At 46.1% G+C, this 19666-nt stretch overlaps 2 protein-coding genes and 1 non-coding gene across 3 annotated transcripts in view; 1 reads left to right on the top strand and 2 right to left on the bottom strand.

Annotated features, from left to right (window-relative positions):
* Positions 1-4683, bottom strand: part of tle2a (TLE family member 2, transcriptional corepressor a) — a 34429-nt gene extending 29746 nt beyond the window's left edge. Inside the window, 1 exon segment of the mRNA XM_056603290.1 lies at positions 4159-4683. Within this exon segment, the coding sequence (XP_056459265.1) occupies positions 4159-4182 (24 nt within the window). The 5' untranslated portion in view covers positions 4183-4683.
* A 4485-nt stretch (positions 4684-9168) lies between these two features.
* On the top strand, positions 9169-9240 carry trnaq-uug (transfer RNA glutamine (anticodon UUG)). Its single transcript has one exon. It is a non-coding gene; the product is annotated as a tRNA-Gln (tRNA).
* Positions 9241-16113: 6873 nt separating this feature from the next.
* The window catches only part of plpp2b (phospholipid phosphatase 2b), an 18445-nt gene continuing 14892 nt past the window's right edge, over positions 16114-19666 (bottom strand). Inside the window, exon 6 of the mRNA XM_056603929.1 lies at positions 16114-18846. Coding sequence (XP_056459904.1) covers positions 18679-18846 — 168 coding nt within the window. The 3' untranslated portion in view covers positions 16114-18678. The remainder of the gene's footprint in view (positions 18847-19666) is intronic.

Raw genomic sequence — 19666 nt, 5'->3', positions numbered from 1 at the left:
ATCTCCCACACACTTTATGGGGAACGCCCGCCGTACACCCCTCAACACGGGGGTCAACGCCTCAAAAAAACAATAACATGCCACCGGAACGCCATTTTTTTTTTTTTATAATAAAACATACACGTTTAAGTTCACGCCTCGTGCATGACGCGACTGCAACACCAGGAGGCAAGGTCTATTTGCATGCTTAAAGCTTTGGAGAGGGAGGACTGAACCCCAGCCCCCCCCCCCCCTGCCTCCCTCCCTCCCACCCCCACACCTGTTTCATTAGCATTACACATCTTCCTTTCTCTGCCATTTTCTTACAACCACCCACCGCCTCCAAGCCCCTACCCCGCCGCCCCCCCCCCCTCCCCGCCCCCCGCATCCCCTGCAAGCCTCGTTATTCAAATTTCCCTGCTGTCAGCCAGTATTAGCGGTGCGCCACAGTTTGGCTGTCAGCTGGCGTAATTGCTGGAGGTGCCTTCCTTTATTAGGTAAACCCCCCCCCCCACCCCCCCCCCGGCTTGTTTGTTCCTTCCGCCGAGAGACGCACCTCCACAAAAGCTTGTGTAAACCTGAGCTCCTTTCCTTTTACCTCCTCCTTCTCTCCTCCTCGCCTTCTTCGCACGCACACTCTTCCCCCCCCCCCCCTCCCTCTCTCTCTTCCTAATTGTTGGCAGAGCGAGGGAGGCAGGCGAGTGGCTGATCGATAGCCAGGCTCTCTCTGCAGGGCAGCGGTGGAGATAAAGAGCTGAAAGCATGCTGTGAGTCAGGAAGCAGAGAGCTCTCTCCGAGGGTGCAGCGGGTCCCTTCTCCGGGTTCATCGGCTGAAACCTTTGGCGAGCCCCGCTGGCCGCGTCCCACTTCAGGTGGACCCGGTTCTTTTCTCGTTTGACTACCATAAAAGAGAAACCTTTCTGTCGTCTGATTTCAACCCAGCAGACCTTTGAGAGAAAACTGTTTTAGTCCCGTGTGCAATTTATTGATGTGCATTTACATTATGCTTTGATATACTGGCAGATGAAACCGATGCATTGTCTTTTTTAGCCGCTTTCTAGACTTCTCTGTGAGCGTAACCAATCCTTCACCCTGCCTATGGACAGCCTTCCCATGCCTGCAATAGAGCCTTTCGGGTTGGAACTCGACCAGGGTCAAGCGAGCCAAGATGTCAGTGGGAGGTGGGTGACCTCACAGGACAGGATCGCTTGGTACATACGCATCCCACTGCCAGCAGTCCTGGGATTACGTTACATTCGGGCAGCGAAGACGCATATGTGTCTTGGCCATTGGCCATGTGTTAAAAATTAAAAGACGAAGAAATGCAAAAAGCCTCGGATTTATCCTTCCTCTCCTGTTGGCATTTGAGAACAAATGATCGATTCCACCAGTTGACTTGATTGTATCAATGTTCTGAACAAGATGGGTGAACACCGAGAAATATTGCAGGCATCTACCTTTAGATCGAGAAAAAATCTTTGAGAAGGAGAGGTTATGGTCTAATTTATTGCGGATTTTTCTCTCTTCCTTTTTAGACCATTTCCTCTGGCATATTATGCATTTAGTAAACAATATATCATGTGTACACGACAATGGATCTTCCCTTACAACTTTTGGTGATTGATTTACAAAGTCTGAGCAGGTAATCTTAACACTAAAAATAGAAAAGAGAAACTACTAGGATTTGGTGGCAAGTGGGGGCCCCCCCTTAACGTCACTCAAACGCTGAATTAGCAATCCCCCCCCCCACCCCCCACACACTTGCACACTGTAAATGTGGCCCGATGTTGCTCAGAAAAATAGAGAAGTTACCCAATCGAAAGCAAAGAAAATAGTCCTCTTTGTGGCAGTTGGTGGCATTTTGTGACTCGCTGAAGTACACATTCTGTGGATGCGTAATAACGACCTTTGAAGCTGGCTCCCATCGCGGTGGGGGAGGAGAGAGACAGAGGACATCAGAATTACTGGTTACCCACCATAGGAGAGTAGTCTCTTATCCTACCACTGGCCTCCATCTTAGTAAAATTGTTGCCACCAAGAAAATGGTGGAATTGTGAACCAGCTCCCTTTAAGGAGTCAGGGCTTACAATTAATAAGACGGGGGTGTGCAAGAGACGACTTTGTTACACATCTCACCTAAAGCATCCATACCTTTAGGTCTGACCTGCGTGTGTTGTTGTTTTTCTAGCTCAACAACAAACACAACAACCAACCTGGTTGTCGCCGAGTCCAAAAGATGATTCACTTATACAACTCCCATCTCGCGGTGCCGCGAGTGGAGAAGGCCACAGTTACCAATTGATAACAGTCCTGTCACCGGTGAAGTGCACATGAGTGGAGCTAAGCTGTTGTCCTCAGGGACCCCGAGGGCATTGCCGAACCACCCCCCCCCCCCCCCCCCTCACACACACACACACACACACACACACACACACACCCCCACACAGGACCTGAGTTTGTAGGCCTGCGGAAACCCCTGGAATGATGCAGAGCTGGAAGCCGGGCCCCTCAGCCTTCCTTCCACCCGGGCCAGGGCAGTGGCAGACCACCCCCCCACACACACACACCCCCCTCCCTCCCTCCCTCCCTCCCTCCCTCCCCCTCCTCCTCCCACTCCCCGGGAAGCCAGACCATACGTTTATATGCGGTTTTGGACTCGGTACAGAAACACAGCGGCTGGGATGAGAGGGATCAGGTTTTTTAACACTGAAAAAACCCACAGAAGTGCCACGGCCCGGCCTCTCCCTGACTGCCTGTCTGGTTTCCTGCAGTAAGCTACATGATATACACAGCTGGCGACACGTGAAACACATGCGCGTGGCGCGTAGCATACATCACATCGTCAGTTCTGCCAGAAGAGGTATAGAGGAAAATAGGAATAACCGTTACACAGAATGACAGTGTAAACATTTCCCTGTTGGTCATAAGCCAAACCCCAAATTCAACCGTTATAATAATTTCATTCTGGAAATATGTAGGTAACTAAATAGGCCCATCTATTAACTGAAGTTATTTTTCAATTGGTCCCTTAGCAAATGCATGTGTAAAGTCACACGCAACAGCAAGATTAATGCCCCCTAACCGATGCATGGAGTGGGGTTGAGGAAGCACTCTCTTGGGTGGGGTGCCGGGTGGCATGGAGGGGGACGGATGGCTGTGGATGGGGTTAAGCAAATGAGCAGGTCCTAATTGATACTTCACAAAGCTAGAGGACGAGTGTTTATGTTTTTCCGTCATCTCAAACGCTCTCCACCCAAGTCATCTTCACAAATTAAAGCCATGATGATGCACCACAAAATGTCCACCCATTACACATGCAGAAATAGGAGTATAAGAGCATGCTGGTTTCTAGTTTGCATTCCTTATGCACATCCCAAAGATCAGCCACCCAAAGAGGATTTCTAAAAGTTGTAGTTGTCCTACGATAGAAAACAAAACCCACAATTATATCACAACAAAGCATATGCATTATCTATTGTATGCTTATGAAAAGAAAGGATAATTACAAGGAGACAGTGAATAGTCCTATTACAAATGGAGATTACTGAGAGAATGTGTCAACAAGCCAAGCTGACTCACTCACTCCTTCGCCCTGTGTCAGGAGGGCAAACATAAAGAGCCACTTCATCATCTGGGTCAACTATCTATATACCAAACAAGACTCCTTATTCTTCCCGGACGATATTAGGCACCAAGGACGTTGGCTTTGCCCACAAGGAGAATATAGGTCCAACTGATTCAAGTGGATGTGGTCTATGGAGGGACTCATGGGGACTACATTCAAACTGATGGACATGGGTAACACGTAACCATCCGTCTACTGAAATACAATGATTACATGGGCATCACGATTTAAAAAACAACATATCAAATGTATTTCCAAGCTTCAAGTCTGGAGTATGCTATCACAATCTCCGAATGAAATCCCGGAACTAAATAGCAAGGATGACAAAGACGATATGTAACAATCCCGGTTTGAACTAACTTGGGCTCGTTTAAACCTATTTAATCTGAGTTCCTTTCGCTTCAAGAATCGGCTAACTCGTGTTAAACATGCATTGTGCATTCACCCGGGATCCGAGTTCGTAAAAAAAAAAAAAAAACATAGCATCGCGAAACAAGGAGTAGACGAAATGGAAACGCTGCCGGTGTTGCATAGTAGCGAAGTAGCCTACTTACCGGTGGACGGTTTTGAGGAAACATTGTGGCCGCCGACTTGCGTTCGGGTTATTCGTGTCTTATCTTCTTTCTGCCTTTTGAGCGAAAGGGCTCGTTTAAAATGGAGTAGACCGTCTACTACGTTGGTGTTTCAGAGAGGCATTGGCCCGATTTCAAAAGCGGTAATGGCAAAGCTAGTCTCAGCTTGCTCATTCCTTGCTCAAGACTCCTTTGTTCTGGGCTGTCTCTCCAACCCACACTGCACTGCTCTCGACGTTAGGGGAAGAGATGCGCCTGCCGGTCTAAGACGGTCCAAGTCCTCGCAACTTCGCTCTTCGAACTGTTTTTTTTCTTGTTTTAATCGCCGATCATCAAGCTACTCGTTCCCCTTCCGCCAAGCCTTTCCAACCATTCAGAATACGGGTCAGATATGTGTGTGTTTGCTTGTGGCTTCCGAGACGGACACACACCACCACCATCACATCGATGCAGCCGCAGCCTCTTTTGTTTCGCTCGTTGCCCTACACTCTTTTCACACACACAACACTCCCAATCCCTCGCTTCTCTCACCCCCCACCACCACCACCCACCAAACCCCCTCTCTCGGATCCTCGCCAGAATTTCAATGGGACATATGAGTTACTTTGGGGAGATAACCTAAAGTAGCCTTATGTTTGGTAGCCTCCTCGTTTATTAAGTCCGAATTGAGGACAACCATTTTAGCCACAGAACGTAGACCACCATGTACAACGTGATACCAATTCAGCATTGTTCTGCAAACATTTCGCATAATGTAGGGCATCCCACATTAACACATACCACTCTTCAAATAGCCTCATGATATTTGTGAAAAAAAATCCTTTGTTGGTTCTCTTCCTATTTAGTATTCTAGTCTAGCTCTGATTGTTCTTATGTAATTGAAAAAAAAACTATATTTGTTTCCCCTCATATATTTATAAAATTCAAATTTCGCAAACAGTAGAAAAAATCTCAATACAAATAGGGCGCAGTGGAATTGTTTAATGATTGAATGAATTCTCCACGTGGGGCTCGGCTTCGGCGGTAAACACTGGTAAAAATAACCAATGAGCACTGAGAATACCCACGTGGGGTGCACTGACCGTTTGCTGATTGGTGGTGAGTCGGCAGCGCCTTACGCTGCACGTCAATCAAAGGCACCAAAGCTGCCCTGTGAAAGAGTTAACCCTGTAGGGGTACTGCTAGTGACTGAGTACAAGGAGTATAGTGGTATCTAAATGAAAATTCGGCGGTTTTCCTTTTCTTCCCACAAACAGTCAGTGCGTTTAAAAAAATATTATATTTACCACCCCTGCATTAGATCATACTCAATATGCAAATAAATATTGATTTTGCAGAGTTCTAAAACAACCTAAGTATCAACGATAAATAGCCTTGAGAACACTTGAGAGCATTATAAAGTGCTTCAGGCCAAAACAATATGCGAAAATAATCACAATATGAATACGAACAGTGATAATGTAATGGTGGCTGACGTCACAGTCATAATAGCCCTACCTGCAAATATGAGGTATAGTGCATTGTTTGTTACCCAGAGTAAAAACATTCTGTGGAAGAGAAGGAGAGAATTGGTGTAAAAATTGGTATTCTGGTGGTACAACCCCTTTAGCAGGGCTCATAATTAGAGGGGGGGGGGAGGGCAGAGAGAGAGAGAAAGAGAGATATTGAAAAAGCAATTTCTGACAGTGAAAATCACAACCTGCCAGGGGTGGAGTTGGAAAATATAGGTGTGTGTGCAACGCGTGTGTGTGTGTATGTGTGCGTGTGTGTTTGTGGTGTGTGTTAGAGAGAGAGAGAGAGAGAGAGAGAGAGAGAGAGAGAGAGAGAGAGAGAGAGGGGGTAAGGAAGGGAGTGGGGGAGGACGTAGAGGAATATAAAGAATGAAAGACAGCAGGGGAGATGCTGAGAAAGACGAGTCAGGGGGAGTGATAGAGTGAGAGAAGGAGTGAGAGAATGGGAGAGAGAGAGTGCATGACTGATGAAAGAAAAAAAGATTGCGTGTATGTGTGTGGCTTAGGCATATATGTGTTCACCCGTGTGTGTGTGTGTGTGTGTGTGTGTGTGTGTGTGTGACGTGCATGTATGTGTGTGCATGTGTGCGCGTTTGTGTGTGTGCAAGTGTGTGTGTTTGTGTGTGTGCATGCGTGTTTAGCTATGTGCTCAGCAGCACAAGTGAAAGGGAGGGAATAAAAAGAGGGGGAGACACAGGGAGGCAAACAACGCAAAGAGCGAGAGAGACGAAGCAAAAGAGAACAAGAAAGAGAGAGAGAGGGGGGGAGGGGATGTGGGTGAGAGGGAGGGAGGGAGTGAGAGAGAGAGTTTTTATTGCCATTTTCCCCATGAATTTTAATGCAGAGAACTGTTCTCACTGCTGGAATCTGGGATCACGTTTATTAGGAAAAAAAAATGCACGAAGAATGCAGTGCTTTGCAGTTTGCCCTGCACACAGGAGATGGTCCGATGAGTGTAGTCAGATGTGTGTATTTGTGAAAATATGTGTGTCTGTGTGTTTGTGTGTGGGTGTGTGCATGTGTCTTTGTGTGCAATTTTGCTTTGTGTATATCTGCTACTGTGCGTGTGTGTGTGTGTGTGTGTGTTTGTCTGTGTGTGTGTGTGTGTTTGTGTGTGAACATGTGTGTATGTACGTGTGTGAGTATGTGTGTTTGTGGGTCTGTTGGGTCTGTCGGTGTGCATACATTAATTCATGTCAAGTGTCACTCTGTGTCTGTTTACTCTCGAAACTGGTGGCCTGTGTGTATGTGATTGTATGTGTGGGTCTGTATGTGTGTTTGCGTGTCTTTCAAACCCCTGACATGTTGAGACATCAAAGTGGACCCACGCAGGGAGAGGACACCGTTGTCTTCTGCCAAATGACAAAGGGGTCGTAAAGAAAGTCCTAACACCAGACACAATAGTACTATACGTGAACGCCATAGCCCATCTGCACCCACACACACAAACACACAAAAACACACAAACTCTGGATTCCTTTACAGTGGCTGTGAGTCATCTCAAATACCTTGACTATGATCCTTCTCCCTTTTTTTTTTTAGAACACTAAGAATAGAATATTTTGATGAATTGGTCTCACTTCGTCGGTTCCAGACCCCTCGCATCAGATCACCACACACACACAACACCAAACGGTACATGCTTAGAGCCCACATTTAGCCGCACCACATTCCATGTGATCAGAAGGTCTGTGTGTTAATGCATAATCTGTTGGATGTCCTGATAGACTGTGGTGATCTGATGGGACTGCAAACTACAAAGCACAAAGAGAATCCTTGGTTACTAAATGGTATCACCCAGGAACACGAGGAGGCTTGTGAAGTGAGGTTTTTAGGTTACCACTAAATACTTTACACCCCCCCCCCCCAACTACCACACACACACACACACACACACACCACACACACACACACACACACACACACACACACACACACACACACACACACACACACACACACACTGAATAGGGATGGGGAACGTTGGCTGATCAGTGTGGGCCTGAGTGACAGGGAGACAAGGCCTCAGTGTTGTCATGTTGCACTCTCCTCCCATCCTCCCCCCTCAGTCCCCCCCCCCCCCCCTTCATTCCACCTCCCTTACCCCCCCCCCTCCCTCCCTCCCTCCCTCCCCCTCCTTCACCCCCCCCCCCCCCCCCCACCCCTCATCAGACAAGCCCGGTGTCACGGCAGAGACGGCACGGTGATTTATTGGTCTTCAGTCTCCTGGGAACCCTCCCCCCTCCTCTTCACCTCCCCTCCCCCCTCCTCCAGCCCCTCCCTCCCCCTTTTCCCATCCCCCCCTCCACACTGAGCCAGCCCCCCTCCCCCTCTCAGGCCCCTCCTGCACTTCACTCCTGCTGCATGGCCCCTGGGGGGAGAGAGGGGGTAATGACCCACATCAGCAGCAGCTATGCTCACATGCACACACACACACACACACACACACACACACACACACACACACACACACACACACACACACACACACACACACACACACGTACTATACAGGCACGCACACATACACACTCGCACACTCACCCAAACCATTCAGGCACATACATTCACACACAAACACACACACACACACACACACACGCTATACAAGCACACACACACACACGCTATACAGGCACACACACACTCACACACTACACAGGCTCACACACACACACACACACACACACACACACACACACCACACACCATGCTGGCATGCACCGACACACACACACACACACACACACACACACACACACACTATACAGGCACACATACACACACACACATCCTACAGGCACACAGACACACTAACGCACACATGCACACTCACACACCATGCTGGCATGCACCAACCCCCACACACACATTATACATATATATATATAGATATATATATATATATATATATATATATATAGTGCTAAATGTATATTGAGCTCTACATAGATAGAGAGCTCAATATATTATATATATACATTATATATATTTGCCCAACATAAATCGAGCTACTTATACATATATTGAGCTTTATGTATAGAGCTCGATATCAAACCACTACACATTCCACTACCTGCATTGTTTGGTTTACATATTGTTGTTAGCTTCACCTGTGGAGGAGGTTTTATCTTCTCAGTGGACCCAGTAAGATCCCCTGGGATCTCCTCCCACGTTCTACAAGCGTCCTTTCACATCCTCTGCTGTCTGCCCTAGAGACGACGATTGCCCCTCTTCTTTGACGAGTGGAGCAGATTGGTATACAGTTGCACGCTACTGCCATCCTGTGGTTTCCCCAAGCACTGCTGTCAGGTTTTCAGTCAAAAGTGTGAGGACATGCAGGCCTATAAACAAGCTGTATGGTGGTTCTTTTTGTTGACACAATGTATTATGCTAGTTAAGTGTCAAAAAATACACTATAGTCCAGAGCAGAAATGGAAAATGCGTATTAGTACGGACAGTTTACCAATATACCCCAGCTGGTTCTATGGTGTAATGGTTAGCACTCTGGACTTTGAATCCAGCGATCCGAGTTCAAATCTCGGTAGAACCTTCATATTAGTAAATGACAACTTTGAACGATTCTGTTAGGCGTCGTCTGGAGCACTGTCAAATAGCGTTTCCGACGTCATATATTATATATACCCTCGTTTAAATTGTACGAAATACTTTCGCAACGTTTGACAATCTACACACGGTCAATGGCGCATGTACACTCCCACCGATCTTAAACGATCCTTGTCTATAGCCACGTATAGGTAAGGCTTTACTTGGCAGTTGTATACACAGTAAAGCAAAAAATATATATATATTTTACCGCACAGTGTCGCTAGTTCTCTTTAAATACATAGCAAAATTCTACATTTGCAAATAGTGAGGCTTAAGTCTATGAGCTATTGGTTGTTGGGTATTTTGTAAGAACTAAAATAATGAGCCTATTTAAATCCATATCCATCGTGGTTTCAATGAACCGATTGTTAGCCAATAGATTAACCAGGAAAAAAAACAGTTTTAAAAACATTAAAAAGAAAATTGTTTATTTGCTAGTTATGTGACTAATTTAAACCTTAATGTCATTGCTATCAGAAATGAAAGGGTCAATATCAAAAGACGAACTACCAAAAACAGGCAAATGAACATGCCGAAACTCGACAGACTCCCTCCAATACATCAGTTATTCTTAGCCCTGCAGACTACTAATGAAAATAAGGCATCTTATCGGCATGAACTAAACCTGTAACCCAACACATTTGACTGGCCATTTGTCTCTAATCGAGTCTTGAGAAGTTCTAAACCATATGGGTCTAAATTCTCACATAGAACATTGATTTACTCCAACCACGCTGCGTTGTGAGTTTGGCTCCACCTCTTGACCGCATCCGCTCCGGCTGGCTCCACGTACTAACAACGTCAGCAAATGAGTTCTAAAAAAACAACATGGTTACATTATTACATCGATCAATGTTAGCATAAGATAGGCTGGTTGTTATTCGTCTTTGGTTGTGTGTTTTGAGTCGTAGACATGTGAGTAGGTGTACTAATGGACATTTTTGGTTTTCTCACGACATCCAAGCTTTATTGAAAAACACGTGGAATTAAAAAAATTGATGTCAACCTAATGTTTTAAATCCACAACATGGTCTGCGTACCATCTACCCGGGTAGGGCCCCTAATACAACACAGCTCCCTCCAATATAAACAGGACTACACAAAAATACAACCATTATCAAAACACCTGGAGCCAAAAGAACTGGCCAAATATTTCCTGTAGGCCTACTTGCAAGGGACACAGTTTATCCCTAATAAAGAGAATAAAAGGTTTACGGTTAAATGTTTGGGCGATGGTTCTTTTTTTTCGTTTTTTTACACCTAAGGTCTCAAATGACGTATACAGGCCACGTGCCACCTCGTGTCTCGTGCTATGGAAGGATGTCTGTGTGTTCACCTATGTGGCCTCAAAGGCGTGATTCTATTCCACGGTGACATCACCGCCCCCCCCCACACCTTTCGGCCGTTTCCTTTGCAGGGGTCCTGTCACTCAGCGCCCCCGGTGGCCGACCTCAGTTATGCAGAACGTTTGTTTACATTAGCCAGTGCTATTATTCCTCCGGGGCCAGCTTTGTGCCCTCCAGTTTAAATCTATAAAGCCAGGCATGGCTTATGGGAGGGAAGGAGGGTCACAGACCCCCCTGGAGGACCTGACAAGAACTCTGTGTGTGTGTGTAAACATATAAAATGTATAAATCCCTCGTCGGGGTCATTTGGTGGTGGGACTCAGGGGGGAATGGCTAGCAGCCAGATGACAAGGCCGGTGCTCCACCGGCCTCTCTCTCTCTCTCTCTCTCTCTCTCTCTCTCTCTCTCTCTCTCCTCTCTCTGTCTCTCTCTCTGTCTCTCTCTCTGTCTCTCTCTGTCTCTCTCCGTCTCTTCCCCCCCCCCCCTCTCTCCAGGGAAGAAGAAGTGCAGTATTGTCAAGTCATGACCTCCACAGCGGCAGCAGCGGCAGTGCCAGGAGCCATCGGCTGCGGAAGTGAATCAATCCAAGGCTGGAATAGCGCAAGCATCCCCTCTACTCCATGATGTTGTTTTCTGTATCCACACACTAGCAACCATCTTCTCCTTCCAATTGAATGAACCTACATAAGTTAATCACTTTGAATGTAACCAGGAGGCATTAGCTTTTTTTTTGCCCTTCTCCCATTTGGGCACAATGAGGGCTGCATGTGACTGAACCGCTTTATGCGAGCGCAGCATAAAGACGCACTGTGAGGCAAAGGGCATGACACCAGAACCCCGGGGCGAGGTTCCGCTCAGACTACCAGGACCTCGGCCTCGGCCCTCCAGGCTTTCGTGGGACAAAACATTGACTTTCCTCTCTTCTCCTTTCCTGTCGGCCGCATTCTTCCCACAGCTCAGCACATCTTTTGATTAACATCTGTCAGCAAAGCCAAATGTCAACAAAATTGAAATGTCCATGAGGGAGAACGCGACGGATGCATACCGATGAGAAATGGGGTGGGGGGGGGGGGGGGGGGGCAAGAAATAGGATGACATCCAATGAGAAAACATACCAGGCGGTTCTGGCCCGGAGCAGGAGGGTGGCTGGGTTCGCCCCGGACTGGGCCAGTTCTGTGTGGACCTTGGTGGAGTTTTTCCTCCAAGGGCCCTGCGTGTTACAGTCCTAGCACTGTAAAGCAAGGCCACTCTACGCATGGCGGGCTGCGATAATTAAAGAAGAATATAAACAGAGTTTGTGCTCTTGACCACGGTCCCTGTGATTGGGCTATTGTTGTTAGAATGCAACTGCAAGCCTTCGGAATTTATAGTGGGCCAAACACACAACAAATATATGTATTTTAGCACATGAGGGTAACAATTAAAACAGTCCATTCATAAAGATTGCAGTCTTGTTACATTAATTATGGAGTAGCATATTCATGCTGTTATTCCAAATGTATCATTGCTAGGACAAGGTTGATGAACTTGCATTAATTATTGGTGGGATAGAAGGGGGTGTACAGCGGTAATTAATGTGTCTCGGCGCCGTAGCCGTATAATTGGCAATGTAGGCCGCCAACAAAAAGACGAAGCTGTCTATAATAGGAAGAGCGAAATAGTATTCACTGGCTGCTCATTTTGTGCAGGCATTTTAATTGCTGGAATACACTGCCAAGCTAAAAATGTCTTCGCTGGCCACCGGCATGAGAAACCCATGAGGGAGAGAGCATAACACCTTTCAGTGCACGCTGTGGGCCCACTGGTCACGAAATCCTCATTCATGACATACTGCAGCAAGGACTGTGCTACCTTTGCCCACAGCCCTTATTATATCTCCAAACCTGTCGGAGTTGCATCAAATCTCATAGGACTTATAGCTTTTATAAAACCATAGGCAGGATTTTTTCTTCCCTCTATGAGATTCTCCACGAGAGACAAACAAAACTCAACCTAGATTCTGAAATAGATTTTCTTTCTGTAATGACCGTTCATGGAGAAATCAATATGTCAAGGGAGATTGCCTTGCAATTTGACGGCTGACACTATACAGTCTTACCCGTTTTGTCCTTTGACCATTTTAAGATCAATAAAAACGGTTCTTCTGCACCGATGCCAATGAAACTGCTATTTTCTAGGCCACAGTGCCAATAACTGTGTATTGCTGTGGTGTAGGTGTATATATATGTGTGAGTGTGTGTGATTGTTAGTGTTTGTGTGTGTTTGTGAGTGGGCTACTTTCTTTGTGTGTGTGTGTATGTTTATTCTTGTGTTTAAGCATGATTTGTTTCTGTGTGTGCTTGTGTTGGTGTGAGTTTGTTTACGTGTGTGTGTGTGTGTGTGTGTGTGCGCGTGTTTGTATTTGTGTGTGTAGGTGTGAGTTTGTTTATGTGGGTACGTGTGTAACACTTGTAGACATTCTCAACCGCTCATCGCTGAATGCAAAGCAACAGAGCTAAAAACAGAGTTCATCTGACGCAGAAGCCACAAAATAACATGTTACACAGAGCAGACTGGGAGACAATGTGGACCCAGCAGCATCCCTCTTAGTTCCAGCATTCTGCCATGTTCCTCTACGAAAACCACATCCCTCTGACAGTCAGATCCTCACACACAGTCAACGCCTACTGGGAGACAGGCCAGAACGGGACGTCTATATATGCTTGTTGTCATCTCCTTAAATGCAGTATTCTGCGGTGCATCTCAAAAATACCAGATTCTGTCGTCTCTTTCCCGCCACCACCGCCATTGAGGTTGTTGTTTTTTTTCAAACCACTTTTTTTAGACGTGGCTTGTTCCTGGTCCCAGTGGGGTTTAGCAGAATGCCACGGCTGCCGCAGAAACCATGGATTTGCATGGTCTCACGAGACTGGCGTCGTTTCCGTTTGTGGCGTGGGATTTACAACCCGTCATGTCGGTTTTGATGGACGTCATGTTGCACTTTCTTGTATTTTTGAGTTTCAATAAGGCCTTCCAAAGTACTTCAACCATCTTCTTATCAATGCATTTTTGCAAAGGAAGTTACATCCCACTTTTGTATTTGTGGGGGGCAGCTGATGTGTGAACATTTCGCTTCTTTACCAACATCACACACAGGAAAATGTGTGTGAAAATGAATTGCCCAGTTACTGTAAAGAACTTTTAAAACCGACTGAAGACACATCACAAACCACTGAAGAACATAATTCAACATGATTGAAACAGACTTAAGATGGACTTGCACCACCTCCTGAGCTAATTACACTGTATACATCGGCGCGCCCTCTGCACTCTCTCAGTGCCATGGCTCCGGTACATTCCCTCAGTCAACAAATCCCCTTCCATAACAGGTTGAAGAAGCACATTCAGTTGAAATCTTTCAATCAAGACTGAAAACCTTTATTGAATTCATTCCAGCTTACCCTGGATCTTACAGCTCAGTCGAGTCCATTACCTTTTCAAACATCCCTTTAACCTTTTTTTTTTTTTCCTGATCTGTTTAATTTGCTCGCTGAGACTTTAGTACTGCTTCTTTTTTTCCCTGGTAAAGTGTATTTGGACCACGTTGCATGCTGATACTGCACTTTCTAATGGATTGATTAAACGATAATTCGGAGTGGAGCAAAGTAAATGTTAAGAATTGGAACTAAAATACCCCACAAGACTAACCGAGCAGTTCAATGTGTTCCATTTTATATTCGTTTAGACCCAGGAGAGAGCAAAGCAGTAATATATTCAGTCTCAGAATGACTAATAGTGTTTTAAACCCGGAATGACAGTGTTTTCTCACCATACCCACCAATAAAACCCCATAGGTTTCTTGTTTGTGTGGATAGAGCCCCGTGTTTGTTTTGGTTTGGGCGTTCCAGTTCCATAACTCCCCGCTCCCTGGTCGCCGGTGCTGGGGATGGCGACCGAGGGACGGGAGGTAGGATGGGAGGGAACTCTTACTAAAACCCCTCCTACCAGATCCCTGCCACTTGCTTTTAATTAGCGGCAGAGGGATCCGCCGGGCACTGCTTACTTACAGAGGACTTTTAATAGCCGAAGAGAGCCATAGCATGAATCAAACGCCTTGCTGCCCGAGCTGAAACGGTATAACTCAGCACTCAATCATAAATCAAGTCTTCAGCCCGGCTTTATGGGGTGTTGCAGTGCGCCAAGGATTATGTCCTGTTTTCTCTAATGGGTGAATCCCTTTTCCTCTTGTTTTATTTTTTTCCTTTGGTTTGGATTCTGCTGCCCCAGGGTGTTGTGGTGGTACTGGCCCATAGGCCCTAACTGTGTACGCACTGGTAATCTGTCACACTCCATCAAGAATCATATAAACACACTTTTACATCGTGGCAATTAAATGAACGCGTGGTAATCCATCTCCTCCAAATTAAATGCACGCAGCACCTTCCCTGCCTGCACTCTCTGGTCTATCTAGCTGCAGTATTTTTCTAATCAAACACAATACTGGTTAAAGCAAATGGTAAAAAAAACAACAACATTTGGCCGGAAGTATATATTAAAGACATCGGTCTTATGGAAGACAGGCCATCTATTAGCAGAGTGATTGTGGTGTTATAGTGAGGGCACAGACTTGATCCCGTGATTAACAGGTCGGCCTATAAAAAGTAAATTGATCCAGGAACGAGCTCATCATCATGAAGCTACTGTTTAAAGCAACTTCATTAACAGCCTTTAATAATGAATGTTTAAGTGTAGGCCACTGTATAGTTGCATAGATTGTAGGCAATGCTCATTCAATGTATTTATTTCCAGTACCATTTCCCTTTTTCCTTTTTGTTTGCTTTAAATAAGATTTATTGATAATTTCAAACATAAATTCACAATTAAATCATATGATTGACGTTCCAATCATGTGTGATGAGCGGAATTTCACCCACCTCCACCTGCTTTGGTTACCTTCACAATGGGTTGGGATATCTGATGTTATGGTCCCTGTGGTCACATGTTGGCATGCTGTATCTGACATCTGTATGTCATTTTTTACATCCTACACCAGGGAGCAACCTAAAAGAGATGAACTATAGGGTCAAACTGAAGTGTTTCATCTTCTCAGGCTTCTGGTTGAATTTATGACTTATTCGGGTTTTCCAACAGAATTCTGCTGACACCTGTGTGTGTGTGTGTGTGTGTGTGTGTGTGTGTGTGTGTGTGTGTGTGTGTGTGTGTGTGTGTGTTCCAACGTTTTTTCGTTGGAACACATTTCGTTGGACAATAGTTCATAGTCATCATAACCAGCGTCTCACATTTCACCTTGGAGATGCGATTATATCGTGTGCTTCCAGTGGGTCTGTGTGTAGAGTAACACATCACAGCCCCCCCGTGGGAGCGGGTCGCCTCCTCAGGGGGTCCGCTCACAACCGAGGTAGACTCTAGGCCTAGGGACCCCCTCCACCTCCTCTAGAGAAACAGACGGCAACCAACACAACCAGAAACGCCTCAAGAAATAGAGATTTGACTGTACAGTCTGTCTTTATTTAAATGTATTTCTTATCAGCCATTTATAGAAAGACATACAAAAAGGTAAAAACACACAAAAAAATAAAACACTATTTTATACAAAGTGAAAAAAATAAAATGGTAAGCCAATGCCTATCCTAAGGCACTAATATACAAAGCAGGGAAATATACATTTTAAATACATGGAGCCACATTACCTCAAATAATGTCCAGGGGAATTTTTCTTTTGTACTCCTCAAGAGGGAAACCATTGTGCTGGTCTTCGCTTTAATCTCGGGCTATTGGCGCGGATTTAAGAATGCAAAGTGAGGGCCAGGGGGTGGGTGGGGGGGGTGGGTGTTGAGGTGCCCCACACAACGCCATTCAGAAAAACAGCACCAGGTGCGCCTCATTGCCAGGGCTGAAGTCCTGCAGAGTTACCTAGGGGATGGTGACTCAATAAGTTGGGGGGGGGGGGGGCAAACAATGTCTTTCAGGGGGCCGCACAATCACTACAAGGTGGGAGATTTAACTTCTGGGTACCCCCTCTCCACCACATTTCCCTTCCCTCCTAATCCAAGCTCCACACGCCTCTCCACCTATCCCTAACCGTTGGTTTTCGGTCCGGTCTGATACATAGCGGGGCCCTTGCTGTACCATACAAGGACTGGATGCGGGGCCGGCCCCCTTAATCGCCAAATTAACCCCATCTATCAGCGCCGGGAAAGGGAAGAGAAAGAGAGAACCCAGGAAGAATCTTTGAAGTGGAAGTTAGGGGCGGGGGAGGGCGGGTGTTTGGCTGCCAGCCCACGGTTTGCTGTGGAGGCCTTCCTCATTACAAGCCTCTCAAAAGCCCTGCCAAGGCATCTGGATCACGTTTGGCCCCGGGAATTGGATACCTTTGTGTGGCAACCCCAGAAAGGCACCAGTTTGAGACGCCTTCTTGATTTATTGAGGGCATCGGTGCGTTCCCCGTGTGCGGGAAATGAAAGCTAGGCAACGAGTGAAACAAAAACATACTCTCGTGTGTGTGTGTGTGTGTGTGTGTGTGTGTGTGTGTGTGTGTGTGTGTGTGTGTGTGTGTGTGTGTGTGTGTACAAGCATCCTTCATTCAATGTGAACATATCTCAGGGTGATGGATTGAGTGTCTGTGGCTCATAGTGGCAAGCAGAGGGGCTGCACAATGACCTTGAACAGCGCTGGCATAAAGACATTTTTAAGATTTCTTCATCAGACTAGATTAAGTATTTATTTGAGTTTTAATTAATTATATATACCATTTTCATTTTCCTCTTAAATGCCTGTTCAGTTCCCTAACCTTTACGGTCAGATGAAACACAGAAATTCCAACAATAAAATGTGATATTAGAAAAAGGTCAAATATCCAAATGCTTTCATGCCAGTGATTGTTCGCAATCTTGTAGTGGTATTTTTTACTGTTAAACATCTATATCTACCTCATCCGCAGTCCACTTCACACAGGTGAATTACAATTCAATAAAAGCCTTGGTAAAAGGAAAAGGACTGCTTCCCGTTAAGGGCAAAGCCAGTTTTACGAAGACAATATGGAATTATAAGTATGTATAAAAAAGTATGAAAAGTTTTTAAATCAAGAACGGGCAGGTTCTCATATGAGAACAGTCACTTTATAATGCTTTTGGAAGCGTTATTCTAAAATCTTTGGTAACACATTATCAAACAATGAATGACATCATCAATCGATGGATTCTGTGTATCATCGGCTGTTGTCAAGAGTGCATACCTATCAAACATGCTGAAAATAAAACTAAAGTTATCCCATTCTCCGAGTGTGTAAGACCATCTTAAGGTGCGCTAAAATGCGACACAACAAAAACCTACCAAAACTTCCAAAACTATTATTTTCCTTCACTCTGCAGACATATGAAGTTTTCTATAAAAAAACATAGTTTAAAAAGTCAAACGTAAAGCAATTATATATACAGTATATATATATATATATATATATATATATATATATATATATAGATATAGATATAGATATATATACTTCATCATTAACATGATGCCTGTAATAAACATTATACTCCAATCTCCTTAGAGGAGAAGGGGCGTCATCATGGTGCTTTTAGAGGGGGCTTAAGGTACCCCTCAGTCGGTCCAGTGGTTAGAGAGCTTGGGGGGGGGTTAGGGTTACAGGGGCGGGCGGGGGGTGGGGGGCGTCGTTGCAGCCTGTCAATCCACATGCTTGGCCGATGGCGTCATTCATAAAAAATATATAAAAAGAAGGTACGTTACATCGGCCGCTGCATTCTTATTGAACCTTGAGGCGGGGAACACCTTGTAAAACCCAGGGTGTCTGAGCACACGCAGAGGCCTTTGGTCAACACCTACTAAAACACACACACACACACTAACACACACACACAAACACACCCGCAAACAATAGAGGGAATAAAGTCCATCAACTGGATTCCATACTCTCTCTCTCGCTCGCTCTCTCTGTCTCTGGTGTGGTGTCGGGGGGGCCGCCCGACCACAGCCAGGGGTCTGCGGAGGGACCCCGCGGGGCCCTGGGGCCGGGCTCACACCGAGCCGGGGGTGTGTTGGAGGTGGTGGTTGTAATGGTTGTTGCTCTCGCCGTCCACCAGCTGCAGGCTGGGCTTCCTCTCGGGCTCCTCGCTCTCCGGGGCGTCGGGGTCGGCCGCGCAGCGCGGGGGGCGCTTCTTGAAGAAGTCCGACACGAAGCGAACCTGTGGGGGAGAGGAAGAGGTGGAAAGAGAGGGAGGAGAAAGAGAGGGAGAAGAATTAGAAGAAGGAGAAGGAGAAGGAAGAGAGGGAGAAGAATAATAAGAAGGAGAAGGAGGAGAAGGAGAAGAGGGGAGAGAAGAAGAAGGAGAAGAAGAAGAAGGAAGAGAGGGAGAAGAATAAGAAGAAGGAGAAGGAAGAGAGGGAGAAGAAGAAGAAGAAGGAGAAGGAAGAGAGGGAGAAGAAGAAGAGAAGAAGGAGAAGGAAGAGAGGGAGAAGAAGAAGAAGGAGAAGGAAGAGAGGGAGAAGAATAAGAAGGAGAAGGAAGAGAAGGAGAAGAGGGGAGAGAAGAAGAAGGGGAAGAAGAAGAAGATGAGGGAGGAGAACGAGATCAAGAAGAAGGAGAAGGAGAAGAATGAGGAGAGGGAGGAGGAGGAGCAGAGAGGAGAGCAGTCAGTCAGGTTCTGGGATGTCTTTTCTACTCCAAGTGATGGATGCGTGATGGATGAAAAAAATCGGAGAAGAGGCGGGGTCGGAAAATGTGATTGCACACTTCTATGGTGCTGTGGCCCACAGCTGTTATGTGTCATGTGGAGTATGTGGACCAGACACGCACGCACACGCACGCACACACACACCTTGAGGAACACACAGAGAGCAGCAGACCTCCTCCAGCCCCAAGAGGCATTAAAACACCTCGCTTTAATTGCGAAAGAGCCAAAGACACACACACACACACACACACACACACACACACACACACACACACACACACACACACACACACACACACACACACACACACACACACACACACACACACAC

Source organism: Gadus chalcogrammus, chromosome 12, assembly GCF_026213295.1.
Source record: "Gadus chalcogrammus isolate NIFS_2021 chromosome 12, NIFS_Gcha_1.0, whole genome shotgun sequence".
Taxonomy (NCBI): domain Eukaryota; kingdom Metazoa; phylum Chordata; class Actinopteri; order Gadiformes; family Gadidae; genus Gadus; species Gadus chalcogrammus.
Note: the sequence above shows the minus strand (reverse complement) of the source record. Positions and strands in the feature narration are given on the sequence as shown.